The sequence below is a fragment of the Anabrus simplex genome, chromosome 2, assembly GCF_040414725.1.
Source record: "Anabrus simplex isolate iqAnaSimp1 chromosome 2, ASM4041472v1, whole genome shotgun sequence".
Classification (NCBI taxonomy): domain Eukaryota; kingdom Metazoa; phylum Arthropoda; class Insecta; order Orthoptera; family Tettigoniidae; genus Anabrus; species Anabrus simplex.
This window is the reverse complement of record NC_090266.1, coordinates 677,873,944-677,890,103: the sequence shown is the minus strand read 5'-3', so window position 1 is coordinate 677,890,103 and position 16,160 is coordinate 677,873,944. Positions and strand designations below refer to the sequence as shown.

The following is a 16,160-nucleotide window of genomic DNA, read 5'->3' as shown; positions in this document are numbered from 1 at the left end:
AAGGCTGCGCGTTCGGTTATGTAAAGATAAGCATGATTTTAAATCCCCCGCGCTTATTAATTCACAGCTCCGCCACTCCTCCAAGTGGAGACGGCAAATAGTGAGGTTAGCATAACCCTCGTATGTATGGGCATGACGTCATAACCTCTCCTAGGCGTCAAAGGCACTTTAGATCGTTCCCTGCTCTATTAGTCCCCTCCAATGGAATCTGTGAGGTTAGGCTTGCTCTCGTACGCAAGGTTATGACGTTATGCCGCGTATTAACCTCACCGAGAGGTCATTGAACCCGTGTAAGAACCTACATAGCTTTACTACTAGGCCAATGACCTAGAACCTACATAGCTTTACTACTGAAGAAAAGCGTGGTAAATGCTGACTCTGCACCCGTTGTTTTAAAATATACTTTTCCCTTCTACTGCTGAATACCAGGAAATGGACAAGCTTCTGCGGTATTGGTCATAGAGTTGTGCCTGTGTAAGCGATGAGTAGTATGTTTCAGTTGCATGGTAGAATGACTGTACGGTGTACATACTCGTAGTTAAAGGAAGTGTTCAAAGACTGTTTTCATGTTCATTAAAAACAACTGCACTTTTAACAAATTATCTAATAACTTTTCTAATGTTGTATTGGTACCTTTTACTAACCAGGATGACGTTTACACACAGTCAAATCAGTGCTGGCTGGTAACCACAAATTCTAAATTAACTCGCAAACGACCCATGTATACTAAGACTTTTTTGCTTCTATAGCTCGTTCCACGTTCAGAAAAAAGTATTGCTCTTAAGGACCTACAAGGAGTGAACACTCCCCCTCTGAGGCACCCATAATTTCTCGTGATTAAGGGTTATTATGCTGTACTTCGTAATGTATTATGAAAGATAGACAAAAAGGATGAGGGATTTTTTCCCATTAGTTATTAAAGTAACTACATAACATTTTCTTTTTCCTAAATGCATTCGTAGGGAGGAAGCACAATGGCGGAAACAGCCATCACTTCGTTTTTTCCTTCTTCTGTGTTGCTCTGGTACAGACCTCGTGTGAGTCCCTCACTTTGTGAACCGCCTCTAGCTCACTTCTGCAGTGAAGTCATCTACAGTATTTATTCGTTGCGTGCATGTTTTCATGCTTTAAATTAGTTCGCAATTTTCTGTGTTGAGTGAGAGTTATACGATAAGCCTACGTGTGTGATTTCTTTCTTGAACATTAATACTGTAATCTTGTGTAGAGTCATTTACAGTATTTATTTTTTGCGTCGGTTTTCTAGCCTTCATTGCCTGGAGAAATATGTTAAATGCAAATAAATGCATCCTTCACCCTTCGAGTCCATAAAATTATTTGTCTATTTTCTCCCCCAATTTGCCTTACGCTTCAATGCTGAGGTTTTTATGTGCCGTACAAACCGGGCGAGTTGGTCGTGTGGTTAGGGGCACGCGGCTGTGAGCTTGCATCCGGGAGATAGTGGGTTCGAATCCCACTGTCGGCAGTCCTGAAGATGGTTTTCCGTGGTTTCCCATTTTCACACCAGGCAAATCCTGGGGGTAGACCTTAATTAAGGCCACGGCCGCTTCTTTCCAACTCCTAGGCATTTCCTATCCCATCGTCGCCATAAGACCTATCTGTGTCGTTGCGACGTAAAGCCACTAGCAAAAGAAAGATTCTGTACAAACAAAAATATACCTTGTAAACCCCCCCGTACACTTTAGTTCATAAAAGTGATTTGTAGCTTAGTTTCTTCCTCTTTTTGTCTTGAACGTAAATACTGAATTTCACAAATTTATGTGCCACCGCTTTCCTGTGATAGTGTTGGGCAAAGCCGTTTGATATGTCAACCCTGTTGCAATACAGTTTTCTTAACATGGAGTGAGATATATTATCGTGTAATTACAGCTGTTTCAATTTGCGCTAATAATTATCATACACCCTGTAGAGACTACTAGTGATACTCGGGTACCAGTACTACCCAGGTAGTCATTCATCGCAAGGTTTGCAATTTTTAATCGTACAATAATGAGAATGTTTATAGTAACAAAAAAATTTAACAGATAAAGTTTGTTTTAAACTAAACTGCACTTTATGTAAAAGCTACGAGTTAAATGACATGTGTATACTGAATCCTTTGTCACACTAAATGAGGGAAAATTACCTGTTGTAGATTTCGATCATGTAACTAGTATCATCATCAGGAATACAACACTTCTGGATTCACCTACAGAATCACTTTACGAAAGAACAACAATATGTCTCATAGTCTCACACAACCGAGCGAGTTGGCCGTGCGGTTAGGGGCGCGTGGCTGTGAGCTTGCATACGGGAGATAGTGGATTCGAATATCCCACTGTCGGCAGCCCTGAAGATGGTTTTCTGTGGTTTCCCATTTTCACACCAGGCAAATGCTGGGGCTGTACCTTAATTAAGGCCACGGCTGCTTCCTTCCAACTCCCAGGTTTTTCCTATCCCATCGTCGCCATATGACCTATCTGTGTCGGTGCGACGTAAAGCCACTAGCAAAGAAAAAAGAGCACAGTCTCACACACATGGACAACATTTCTTTCTCCACGAATCAAAAGCGGACAGTTGCGAACTTCTCTCTATTACTCCTTTTAATATCACGGCACTCCAGAAAGAGTATGGCATTTTCCTTCCAACGCAAAATCCCTAGTATCATCAGATTGAACGCTGGTACTTCGCCTCCCCACTGAAATTTTCTAGATGACTCCTTCCCGACTAAATAAATTTATACATGGGCCTAAATCGTGACATGCCTCATTCCCCAGTAGAATAAATACTACTACGGCAGTTATTAATAATCTTCTTCTTCTGCTTACCCTCCAGGGTCGGTTTTTCCCTCGGACTCAGCGAGGGATCCCACCTCAACCGCCTCAAGGGCAGTGTCCTGGAGCTTCGGACTCTGTGTCGGGGATACAACTGGTGAGGATGACCAGTACCTCGCCCAGGAGACCTCACGTGCTATGCTGAACAGGGCCTTGTGGGGGGATGGGAAGATTGGAAGGGATAGACAAGGAAGAGAGAAGGAAGCGGCCGTGGCCTTAAGTTAGGTACCATCCCGGCATTTGCCTGGAGGAGAAGTGGGAAACCACTTCTAGGATGGCTGAGGTGGTTATCGAACCCACCTCTACTCAATTCACCTCCAGAGGCTGAGTGGACCCTGTTCCAGCTCTCGTACCACTTTTCATATTTCGTGGCAAAGCCGGGAATCGAATCCGGGCCTTCGGGGGTGGTAACTGCAGGCACTGTAGTTAGAAAGTGCAATAAAGTAACCCCGTTGGTCTCTGACAACTCAGTGTGGAGCACTTCATTGGTTCAGGACTAGCACTTTGCTTAGTAACGATTGAATATTACAGAAATAATGTGCGTGTAGGTGTAATCCAGGCTGATTTAAATATTCTAGATTTTTTAATTCCCGGCTGGGTCGGGGACTTTTTTATTTATTGGGTAATTCTGATGAGAGCGAACTCCTGCGGGACTAAATTCCAGCACCAGATTATTCTTTTCTTATTGGGTATGCATGTTGAGTATTCAGTATTTAGGTGGGTTGGATCATCAAAATTATTATTATTATTATTATTATTATTATTATTATTATTATTATTATTATTATTATTATTATTATTATTATTATTATTATTATTATTATTATTGTGTGTGTAATCCAGGCTGATTTAAGTATTTTAGATTTTGTAATTCCCAGCTAGGTCGGAGATTTTATGATTTTTTGGGGTAACTTTGATAATACACGAACTCCTGCGGGACTAAATTCAGGCACCAGATTATTTTTCTTATTGGGTATGCATGTTGAGTATTCATTACGAAGGTGGGTTGGATCCTGCAAATTATTGTTCTTATTATTATTGTGTGTGTGTTCGGCACTTAATAGTTGAATTGTCCGGCTGAGTAGCTCAGACAGTTAAGGCGCAAGCCTTCCGACCCCTTTCACTTTAGTCACCTTCCAGGTCTCGGACCCATACAATAGAACAGCCTTGACATTACTTCGGAAAATGCGAAGTTTGGTCCTGATAGATATTTTGTTGTTCTTCCATACCGGATAGAGCCGAACAAAGGCACCGTTCGCTTTTTGTATACGTTGAGAAACATCCTGTACTGCTCCTCCATCTTTGGAAACTACACTGCCCAAGTAGGTGAAACTATCCACATCCTCTATAGGTTCATCGCTGAAGACAAATGGGTCTAGTTTGTTGGTGTTCATCCTTAGGGCCTTGGTCTTCTTTGAGTTAATCGTTAGTCCCACCTTTTTTCCTTCTTTTACCAAGTCTTCAATCTTTGATTGCATTTCACCATGTGCCTCAGACAGGAGACACACATCGTCAGCGAAGTCTAGGTCTTCTAACCTATTTGCCAATCCCCACTGGATACCACGTTTCACATTTCGCGTTACATTTCGCATTACCGCATCAATCACCACCAGGAATATGGTTGGCGAGAGGATACAACCTTGACGTACTCCTGAACGTACAGATATAGGTTCAGATACACGGCCCTCATGTATGACTCTGCATGTATAATCCCGGTATGTTTCCTGAATGAGGTTGGTAATTTGTGATGGCACACCATACCGCTTCACTTCCTTCCACATAGCTTCTCTGTTGATCGAATCAAAAGCTTTTTCGAAATCGATGAACACTGCATAGAGGCCAGATGACCATTCAGCACACTGCTCCAGAATTATCCTCAAGTTGTTTATTTGGTCTACACACGAGCGATTTGATCGGAAGCCTGCCTGTTCCCGTCGGAGCCTCAAGTTGATATACTCCTTAATTCTGTTCAACAAAACCCTGGTGAAGACTTTGCCAGGGATTGAAAGAAGCGTAATGCCCCTCCCGTTGTTACAGTTTGACGTATCGCCCTTCTTTGGCAACTTCACCAGCAACCCACATTTCCAATCTGTCGGCATTTCTCCATTAAGCCATATCTTCTCAAATAGCGGCTGTAACATATTGGCAGTGGTATCCATATCAACCTTCATGACTTCTGCTGGAATATTGTCAACACCTGCTGCCTTACCAATATGTAACTCTCTCAATGCCCGCTTGATTTCCTCCACTGTAGGAATGCAGACTTTAATCCTTGGGTCAGGCTGGGTTTCTTCCTCTTCTTCGCCTTCTCCTGCATCTACTTGCTCCTCCAAGGAGTGGTTTAACACTGAAGAGAAATGTTGATTACCTCCAAGTTGCAGACCTTTGTCAACCGCTGTTTAAGGAAGATTTTAAACATCTACTGGCCAGAAGTAATCTCCAATCATGAACTATGGAGAAGGACTGGTGAAACCGAGATGGCCATACAGATAAAGCGGCGGAAATGGAAATGGATAGGGCATACGTTGAGGAAAGGGAATGAAGCCATCGAGAGAGAGGCACTGGATTGGAACCCGCAGGGTAAAAGGAGGAGAGGAAGGCCCAAACAAACGTGGCGAAGATCTGTACACATGGAGGCAATGGAAGAAGGCAAGACCTGGAGAGAGGTGAAGAGGTTGGCTGACAACAGGATCAGATGGAGATGCTTTGTTGATGCCCTATGTTCCACAAGGAACAACATGAATTAATGCAAAAAAAAAAATCCGACCCCTGCTTGGCGGGTATTGACTAACTCTTGGAAACCAGGGAAAACTACTTTGAGGATGGCTCCGCAGCCAGTGTTAGTAGATATACCGCCACGTAAAAGAACTCCTGCAGGAATAAATTCCGGCACTTACTGTAGGTGCGGTAGATTTACTGGCACGCAAAAGAACACTTGCGAATCTGAATTTTTTTGCTATTGGCTTTACGTCGCACCGACACAGATAGGTCTTATGGCGACGATGGGACAGGAAAGGGCTAGGACCAGGACTGGGGTTCGAACCCACTCTCTCCCGAATACTGGATACTGGCCGCACTTAAGCGACTGCAGCTATCGTGCTCGGTGAATCTAAATTTCTGCACATTAGCGTCTTCGAGAACTGTTTGAAGCGGGGATTGCAATTTCAGCACTTAGCAAATTAATTGGCGAGTTGAGTAGCTTGGAAGCTTAAAGTGCTCGCATTTCTTTCTGTCTGTGAATGTACTGCATGTTGATTATTCAGCATGAAAGCAGTTTTGATCTTCAAAATTATTATTATTCCCAAAATTTTCGAACATTTGAGTGTAGTTAGTAAGACGTAAAGCGATTATTATTATTATTATTATTATTATTATTATTATTATTATTATTATTATTATTATTATTATTATTATTATTATTATTATTATTCCTCTAACGGAAGTCTAACGGAAGTCGAACTTGAGGTGCTTCAATTAAACACACGAGCTTTAAATGTACAGTCATTTAGTTAGCATACTTGTTTGCTGCCCAAGTAAAGGAGCCACCGGGTCGATTCCTAGTCGGGTCGGCGATTTAATTTTTAATTTCTTGAAGCTCGAAGGTTGAGTCTCTTGAATTTAACGCACAATCATTTAGTTGCTATGATAGTTAGCAGTCCAAAGGAAAGAGACTGCAGAGTTCGATTCCCAGTTGAGCTTGGGATTTTTTAATTTATCGCAGCTCAAAGCGTTAGGTGCTAAGCGAAGCAAACATTAAAGCAGGCAATTGCAAGTCTCCCAGATTCAAATCTACATCTCAGAACTGAATGTGGAAACAATAAACTTTGTATTACCTGTCTCAGCACATAAGTTAAATCCAAATCTAGTCAACTTATTCGTACCGCAATTTTTTTTCTTCTGAGATGCACATACTGTTACGATCTCACTTTCTACTAAATGTTGCTATGTTCTCTCTTCGTATTCATTTAAGGTATTTTGTGTTCATCGTTCATACTTGACTCGTCATCGAGTCCAGGTCGGGTTGAGGATTTTTAACATTTTTTAAAATCGTATGAACGTAAGCTCTTTAGTTCTGAGTCCCAGTGAGCTCCACGTTAGAAACTCCGCGTCGGCGGTGTTTTCTTAGTTCAGAGTTAGGTGTTTGAATTTTCGGAGTTAGATATTTGAATAGCACTTCAGCTTTTCAGTTCATGCGAGATACAAGTTCGATAGGAGATAGGGACCTGCACTCAGATGACCTTCAATTAAATCGCAGTGGTACGTATAAGTTAGGAAATTTGTTTAGAAGGGTAATAGGGAGGTACATTCAGGGAAATGGTGTTGTCTAGGAAGCGGTGATGAGGGTACAGAGATCTCGAAGTCAAATAGGGATGACATAAAAAAGTTAGTGCTTAACTGTAGAAGTATTGTAAAGAAAGGAATAGAATTAAGTAATTTAATAGATATATATTTACCAGATATTGTAATAGGAGTTGAATCATGGCTGAGAAATGATAGAATGGATGCAGAAATTTTCTCACGGAACTGGAGTGTGTATCGTAGAAATAGGATAGGAATGGTGGGAGGGGGAGTATTCATTCTGGTGAAAGAAGTATTTGTAAGCTAAGAAAAAGTTAAAGATGAAAAACATGAAATTCTAGGTGTAAGGCTCATTTCTAAAGATAATAGACAACTGGATATATTTGGAGTGTACAGACCGGGAAAAGGTAGCACTGACGCGGATTCGGAATTATTTGATAGGATAGTCGGCTATGTGGGAAACGACATGGAAAGAAATGTGATTGTAGCGGGAGATCTTAATTTACCAAATGTCAATTGGGAAGGAAATGCGAACGACAGGAAACATGACCAACAAATGGCAAATAAGCTAATACGGGAAGGACAGCTGATTCAGAAAGTGACGGAACCAACTAGAGGGAAGAATATTCTGGATTTGGTGCTGGTAAAACCAGATGAGCTCTGTAGAGAAACCGAAGTAATAGATGGTATTAGTGATTATGAAACTGTTTTTGTGGTAATTAAAAATAAATGTGAAAGAAGGGAAGAGATTAAAATTAGAACTATTAGGCAGTACCATATGGATGATAAAACAGGCATGAGGCAGTTTAAAAAAAGTAATTATGATCGGTGGAAAACAGTAAATAAGAATGTAAACAGACTGTGGGATGGGTTTAAAGAAATTGTTGAGGAATGTAAAAACAGGTTTGTACCTTTAAAGTTGGTAAGGAATGATAAAGACCCACCTTATTATAAAAGAGAAATAGACTAAGAAGGAGGTGTAGATTGGAAAGAAATGGAGTTAGAAATGGCTGTGGAAGTAAGGAGAAATTGAAGGAACTTACTAGGAAATTGAATCTAGTAAAGAAGGCAGCTAAGGATAACATGATGGTAAGCATAATTGGCAGTCATACAAATATGAGTGAAAAATGGAAGGGTATGTGTGGGTATTTTAAGGCAGAAACAGGTTCCAAGAAGGACATTCCAGGAATAATTAATTAACAAGGAGAGTGTGTATGTGAGGATCTTCGAAAGGCAGAATTATTCAGTCAGTAGTATGTAAAGATTGTTGGTTACAAGGAAAATGTCCAGATAGTGGAGGTGACTAATTCAAAAGAAGTAATAAAATTTACATATGATAACAATTATATGTATAATAAGATTCAAAGGTTGAAAACTAGAAAAGCAGCTGGAATTGATAAGATTACTGGGGATATACTAAAGACAATCGGTTGGGATATAGTACCATATCTGAAGTACTTATATGATTATTGTTTGGTTGAAGGGGCTATACCAAATGAATGGAGAGTTGCTATAGTAGCCCCTGTACATAAAGGAAAGGGTGGTAGACATAAAGCTGAAAATTACAGGCCAGTAAGTTTGACACGCGTTGCATGTAAACTTTGGGAAGGCATTCTTTCTGTTTACATTAGACATGTTTGCGAAATTAATAACTGGTTCGATAGAAGGCAATTCGGTTTTAGGAAAGGTTATTCCACTGAAGGTCAACTTGTAGGATTCCAGCAAGATATACCAGATATTTTGGATTCTGGAGGTCAAGTGGACTATATCGCTATTGACCTGTATAAAGCATTTGATAGGGTGGATCATGGGAGACTACTGGCAAAAATTAGTGCAATTAGACTAGACAAAATAGTGACTGAATGGGTTGCTATATTTCTAGAAAATAGAACTCAGAGAATTAGAGTAGGCGAAGCTTTATCTGACCCTGTAATAATTAAGAGGGGAATTCCTCAAAACAGTATCATTGGACCTTTATGTTTTCTTATATATATATATATATATATATATATATATATATATATATATATATATATATATAAATGATATGTGTAAAGGAGTGGAGTCAGAGGTAAGCCTTTTTGGGGATGATGTTATTCTCTTTAGAGTAATAATCAAGTTACAAGATTGTGAGCAACTGCAAAATGACCTCGATAATGTTGTGAGATGGACAGTAGGCAATGGTATGATGATAAACGGGGTTAAAAGTCAGGTTGTGAGTTTCACAAATAGGAAAAGTCCTCTGAGTTTTAATTACTGTGTTGATGGGGTGAAAGTTCCTTTTGGGGATCATTGTAAGTATCTAGGTGTTAATATAAGGAAAGATCTTCATTGGGGTAATCATATAAATGGGATTGTAAATAAAGGATACAGATCTCTGCACATGGTTATGAGGGTGTTTAGGGGTTGTAGTAAGGATGTAAAGGAGATGGCATATAAGTCTCTGGTAAGACCTCAACTAGAGTATGGTTCCAGTGTATGGGACCCGCACCAGGATTACTTGATTCAAGAACTGGAAAAAATCCAAAGAAAGCAGCTGGACTTGTTCTGGGTGATTTCCGGCAAAAGAGTAGCGTTATAAAAATGTTGCAAAGTTTGGGCTGGGAAGAACTGGGAGAAAGGAGACGAGCTGCTCGACTGAGTGATAGGTTCCGAGCTGTCAGTGGAGAAATGGCGTGGAATGACATTAGTAGACGAATAAGTTTGAGTGGAGTCTTTAAAAGTAGGAAAGATCACAATATGAAGATAAAGTTGGAATACAACAGGACAAATTGGGGCAAATATTCATTTATATGAAGGGGAGTTAGGGATTGGAATAACTTACCAAGGGAGATGTTCAATAAATTTCCAATGTCATTGAAATCATTTAAGAAGTGGATAGGCAAACATCAGATAGCGAATCTGTCACCTGGTCGACTGCCCTAAATGCAGATCAGTATTGATTGATCGAACCCTAGTTCGGTCGGTGTTTTTTAACTTCCTATTCTTGTAGCGCTTAAGCTATGTGTTTCAATTAAACACATACACAGTTAATGTACAGTCATTTAGTTAGCATGCTTGTTTGTTTCCCAAATTAAGGAGCTGCGGGTTCAATTCCTAGTCAGGTCAGTGATTTTTAATTTCTTAAAGCTCGTAGGTTGAGTGTTTTTAATTTAACGCCCAATTATTTAGTTACTATGATAGTCAGCAGTCCAAGGGAAAAAAGGCCGAGTTCGATTACCAGTCGGGGTGGCGATAGTTTAATTTCTCGAAGCTCAAACGTTAGGTGTTTTGAATTAATGCACCATTTCAATGCGCAATCATTTATTTAGAGCGATACTCAGCAGTCCAAAGGGAAGAGCCCTGGGTTCCATTCCCAGTCATGTGTAGCGCGAACTTTCATCGGTTCTGAACACAAAGTTTTAATCTCTAAGTGATATAAACAATATTGCAGGCTACTATAATTCTCTAGAGTTCAAAATCTATAAGCTCGAAATGTTAAAATTAAAAATTCAGTGTTCCAAACACTAAAAACCAACAGCGCTTTGCAACCACTCACCTTCAAGACCTTAATGTAGCTTTCTAAAATTATATCCCTATGAAAAAAGCACGTTCATTAAGCCTTACACCATCTTTCTTGTCCCGTGGCACCATCTTGTTTCAAGTTCAGCTCTGAGCTCTAGACCATACCTCATTCCCTTTAGACCTTTTACTCTTTAGGCCTTTGCCCCATTGCCCTTCTATTGTTTCAAGTTCAGCTTCCATCAAGCTCAGCATCAAAGACCTCTGAAGTTAACCTGCACCATGTCTCATCTTGTCTAGTTAGGTTAAGCCTGATATTGAATCTCAAACTTGAGTCTGCAAGGTCCTTGTAAGGTTAAGCTTGGCGTCAAATTCTTGCCTGTTAGGTTAAGCTTGCATTCGGGATGAGGAGGTAGTCATAAGCTACTAAATCTATGAGGTCGAGGAGGAGGAGGACGTGAGGAGGAGGTAGTCTAAGTGTGTGAGGAGGAGGTGGTGTAGGAGGAGGAATGACTCTGCAGTCGCTCAGCTTTGAGCCCAAAAGAAGCTCCCCAATGTTAGACTTCTATGAATAAAGCATACGTATTAAGCCTTATACCAGTTCCCTAGTTCCATCAATAGTATGAGTTTAGCTGCCGTTTTTTACAAACTCAGCTCCAAGAGCACATGGACCATGACTCATCTTGTCTAGTTAGGTTAAGCTTGGGTTCGAATCTCAAACTTCAGTCTGTAACGCCGTTATAAGGTTAAGCCTGGCGTCAAATCGGTGCCTGCTGGGTTAAGCTACCACTCCTGTCCATAATCACGTTGGTAGTTAGGTTAAGCTAGCACCCTTGGGCGTCATACTTGGGTCTGTAAAGCTAACGCCCTTGTAAGGTTAAGCCTAGTGTTGAATTTATGGCCTGTGAAGTTAAGCTTGGAGTCGAATTCGTGCCTGTTAGTTTAAGCTTGCATTGCTAGCATAATCACGTTGGCAGTTAGGCTCAGCTCGCACTTTTTGGCATCAAACTTGGGTCTGTAAGGTTAACGCCCCTCTAAGATTAAGCCTATAGTCGAACCTGGGGTCTGTGAGGTTAAGCCTATACACGTAGCCAGTGTAACGTCATGCGAGGTAACAAAATGAAATGGCGTATGGCTTTTAGTGCCGGGAGTGTCTGAGTACGGCTCGCCAGATGCAGGTATTTTGATTTCACTCCCGTAGGGGACCTGCGCATCGTGATGAGGATGAGATGATGATGAAAACGACACATACACGCAGCCCCGTGCCAGCGAAATTAACCAATGATGGTTAAAATTTCCGACCCTGCCGGGAAACGAACCCGGGGCCCCTGTGACCAAAGGCCAGCACGCTAACCATTTAGCCATGGAGCCGGACCATGCGAGGTTAAGGGTGCACTCTTAGCCAACCGCTCTACTTTTCAAGTGAGGTCATGTGAGGTTAAGCATGCACTCTTAGTCAGCACATTCCGGGTGGAGGAGGCCTCTCCCAGGGGTGTGTGGAAGTGGCGGCGGCCTAATCCGTGAATAGTGTCTACTAAAAGGTTTCTAAGTATTAAATCAGAACCTGGAAATATTCTGAGTTCCCGAACTAAATATAATTCGCTTTATTATTTTTTCTTTGAGAACATTTTGTAAGTGTTGATTCGCTCGACGTGAAATTCCCCCAAGTCCGAAAATGCATGTAGACAAATAATTTTACAGTCTGTACGCTGCAACTGATAACAATGACTTTTCTCCTGGTAAGACAAATCCGAGACGGAGCGACGTAGAAACACTCTTCGTTTTCCACAATTAACGATGGATGATTAACCCACCTTCCTTTATAGGCATCGAAATTCTCGCTCAAATGATGGCTTAGTATTATGCCGTGGCCCGCGTATTTCTTTTCAACTGATTTTCTTACTATAAATGATGTTCCTAATATTCCGAAATTTTGTCCATTTCAAATTGAATAATCATATAATTTTCATGACATTATTTAGGTCGTAATGCTTAAAGCGTCATTTAGCCTAACTCTCCCTCCTGGGCGAACTAAGAACACCCACGAACTCACCTTGTATGAGTCTGCGTGAGATTTCCTAAACTAGAGATTTATGTGTTACTTCACACTGGAGAATTCTATTATACACTTGGCTTCCTGCCTTTCAAACTTTGGCTTTACATATGACGAAATGTCTTTAGTTTTCTTGAAAACGCTCCCCTAATAGTTCCGACTTCATGACACGTAACAAACATTCATGGTTTGGCTTCAGACTGGGAGATCGCCGTTCGGAAATGAATCATCCGTCCAGGAATTTTAATAAGCTCACGTAAACCGTAGACAACGCGTCTCGGCAAGATATTCATCGCTCTCAAGCTCGCAGGCTCACACGGAGTTTGCAAATGGCGCGCTGTTTTCAAAGCCTGGAGATAGTGGGTTCAGTACACATCCTATATACTTGAAATGATCCAGTGCAATCCCTACCTAGCATCAATCATCTTACGTTTCTTCTTCCCGGACATCCGTTTAGTCTTGGAAATGCTAACTTTATTATTATTATTATTATTATTATTATTATTATTATTATTATTATTATTATTATTATTATTATTATTATTATTATTATTAGTAGTAGTAGTAGTAGTAGTAGTAGTAGTAGTAGTAGTAGTAGTAGTAGTAGTATTGTTTTATTTTATGGTATGTTTCCTTTTTATAGGAACACGGAGGACCCAAATTATTCTTTGGAATACCGGCTACTAAGGGATCTTTGTGCTTTGGATTCTGATGGAAGATATGATGAAGATAATCAAACCAGCAAGTGGGACGCGGTTCAAAACTTTCTGGTAAAGGTGAGCACAGACTCTGAACAGTTTCAGTCCAAATCCTCCCCTCTATTTCATTAGTTTGCCAGCAGAATTACGCGTTCATCGCACGAATGTTTTTGTTCACTGAATATTTTTTGCATGTAATAAAAAGGAAAATAGAAAATGAAATCTTCCTTGGTTCCCAGTATGACCAGATAAAAGCAGCAAGATTTTTTTTCTCTTTTGGAGAAGCTTTTCAACAGTATAAGTTAATTGTTTCAACTGTACGGCTGCATTCAATTCTTTTACTCAATATTTCCCCTTGCTAACTGTTGTGACCTAAAGTGGTATCATTGGAAATGTTTCGTTTACCTTGCATGTTCCTTAACAGAAACTACACATGAACACCCACTCAAAAACCCCTTAGTGTCCATTGTCATCTAAAGTTGCCATATTAAAAACATTTTATATTTGGACCTATTTACAAAACTATAACGTTGCTTTCCATTGTTAGAAATCTTCTACAACAGTATAAGTTAATTGTTTCAGCTGTACGGATGCATAAACTCTTGGTTTTCTCGAAGGATAGAACACTCTCTGACATCAATACATAAGTTAACTCTAAAGTGTATGCTGCATTTTAAAACAGCACTGAATGTGTGTTTTATAAAGATTATTACATTGATTCGAATTTGTTCCATTCATCAATTGCATTATATGAGGTCGTGGATAATAGATTTTATGATCAGCTAGCAGCTATAGTGGTCACTGAGCAATCGAGTATTTGATAAAACCAGAAACTCATTTATACATATTCATTCCAGTGGTTTCCGTAGAGAGATCAGTGGCGCCCTTCGTTGCCATCATATTTCTTGGTGTTCTGTTTCGGTAATATACTTAAAATAGTTCTTGTACATTTTATACAGATCCAGTAGAGTTGTCAGTGGGATGGTACATACATCATACCCTCGCACTGGATTCAGAATTAAGAGATATTATTGTTATTATTCGTATTATTATTATTTCATTTGTATATTTATTCTTTTTTAAGCTCGAAGGTCTCCATATGTGATATGAGTAATTTGTTTTCTACAAGCGGATGGATGGGAAAACAGTGATATTTACAACTCGGAAAGTTCCTTTGAGTCATACGGCAGCCCAGATTTCGATGACGCGGCCTGGTTGTTATTGCCATGGGACCTGGGAGAGGTTCAGGGCGTGGCCTTGGTATGGCAAGATGATCTTCCACTCGTGATTGGTTGGCCAAGATCAATCTCCACGTATCATGAGGGAGTAGGGAGAAGCTGAAGTCTATTTAGGCATGTGAGAAAACTATGGAGAGGACTTGACTAAAAAATTTGGTGGAGATGTAACTTAAGTGGAATGGAGGTTGACTTAAAACTTTGGTGGAGCGGACTTGCCTTAAAACTTTTGTGGAGCGTAGTGAATGTGATTTTTTTGTAATGTGTTGTGTGGTACTGACCTACAAACTGTGGAGTGCTGAGACACTTGGTATATTATCACTTGCGGCGGCTTGGTGGCATATATGTTGGTGAGAGCCATGAGGTGCTGTATTTCAGACTTTCCATAATTGATGTTCTGGAACAACAAGCGAGTTTTGCTCGAGTAAATGTATCTTTAAACCAAGTGTTAGAGTCAGTGAACACAGTATTATAGATGTACAGTATTTGTGTGATATAACAAGTGCCAATTATGAGAATATATAAGTTGTGTTAATACACGGAGACAGTAAAACGTATTTATCTACATATATATCTTTGCTTTATTCAACTGACTGACAGTAAATGGTAGCCTGGTCCTGGTTTTCCACCGTGTTTATTATTGTTGTAAATATGGAATCTTCCAGCGGTATTTTGAGTGTATTTTGTGTATATTTTGGAGTGTTGATGAGGTGCTCATGCACGGATATTTTTCAGAATATAGTTATTTTAGAATCAGTGGGGTTATTGATGAACCTAGTTAGTCGTTTCCAGAAGGTTAGGTAAGGCTGAGGCAGATGTACCAGTACGCAGCTTTATGTACATACCCTGGGAGAGAGAATTATCATGCTCAATCAAAATTTGAGGGATCCATTCTGATGAACTCTGGCGCCCATACTACGGACATTTCGTATAATTATTGTATTTCAATTATTGTTATTACATATATTTAAAATGGCACCCAGCGTGGAGCAATGGTTATTTATTATTATTATTATTATTATTATTATTATTATTATTATTATTATTATTATTATTATTATTATTTACATTTATTATGAACAATAAAACTATACAAATCTAAAAGTTCTTGACCACTAATGGGTTAACTTGAAGTGAATTTTCTAAAAATTATTTCATTTTCACGATATTAAGTATACAATACTGATTACAAATAAGTTTAAACATTTTCTGCTGTGCATCGTTGGTTTACCGTAAACAATGGATGTTTAGGAACAAGAGAAATGTTAACCCACTAATTAAAAATACGTTACGGATTTTTTAAATGTAGACTACATATTTTTGTGAAAGTATTTCCTGAAGCTGTATCAATTATTCACCTTTATACCATCATATGCACGTAACCACTTATATTGACTTAGAAACGAAAATAATGGAAAATATTATTTCAAAACTTTTCTTCCTTGAAGTTATTTCCATTGTTTTGAGATTTCAACGAAATAAATTTATTTTGCTACAGAGAATATAAAATGCCAATATCTACCTTCTTGGAAAAGTGCATTAT

At 39.6% G+C, this 16,160-nt stretch overlaps 1 protein-coding gene across 1 annotated transcript in view; it reads left to right on the top strand.

Annotated features, from left to right (window-relative positions):
• The window catches only part of LOC136863638 (pickpocket protein 28-like), a 211,105-nt gene that overhangs the window by 46,603 nt on the left and 148,342 nt on the right, over nucleotides 1-16,160 (top strand). The window contains exon 4 of the mRNA XM_067140003.2: nucleotides 13,328-13,460. Coding sequence (XP_066996104.2) covers nucleotides 13,328-13,460 — 133 coding nt within the window. The remainder of the gene's footprint in view (nucleotides 1-13,327; nucleotides 13,461-16,160) is intronic.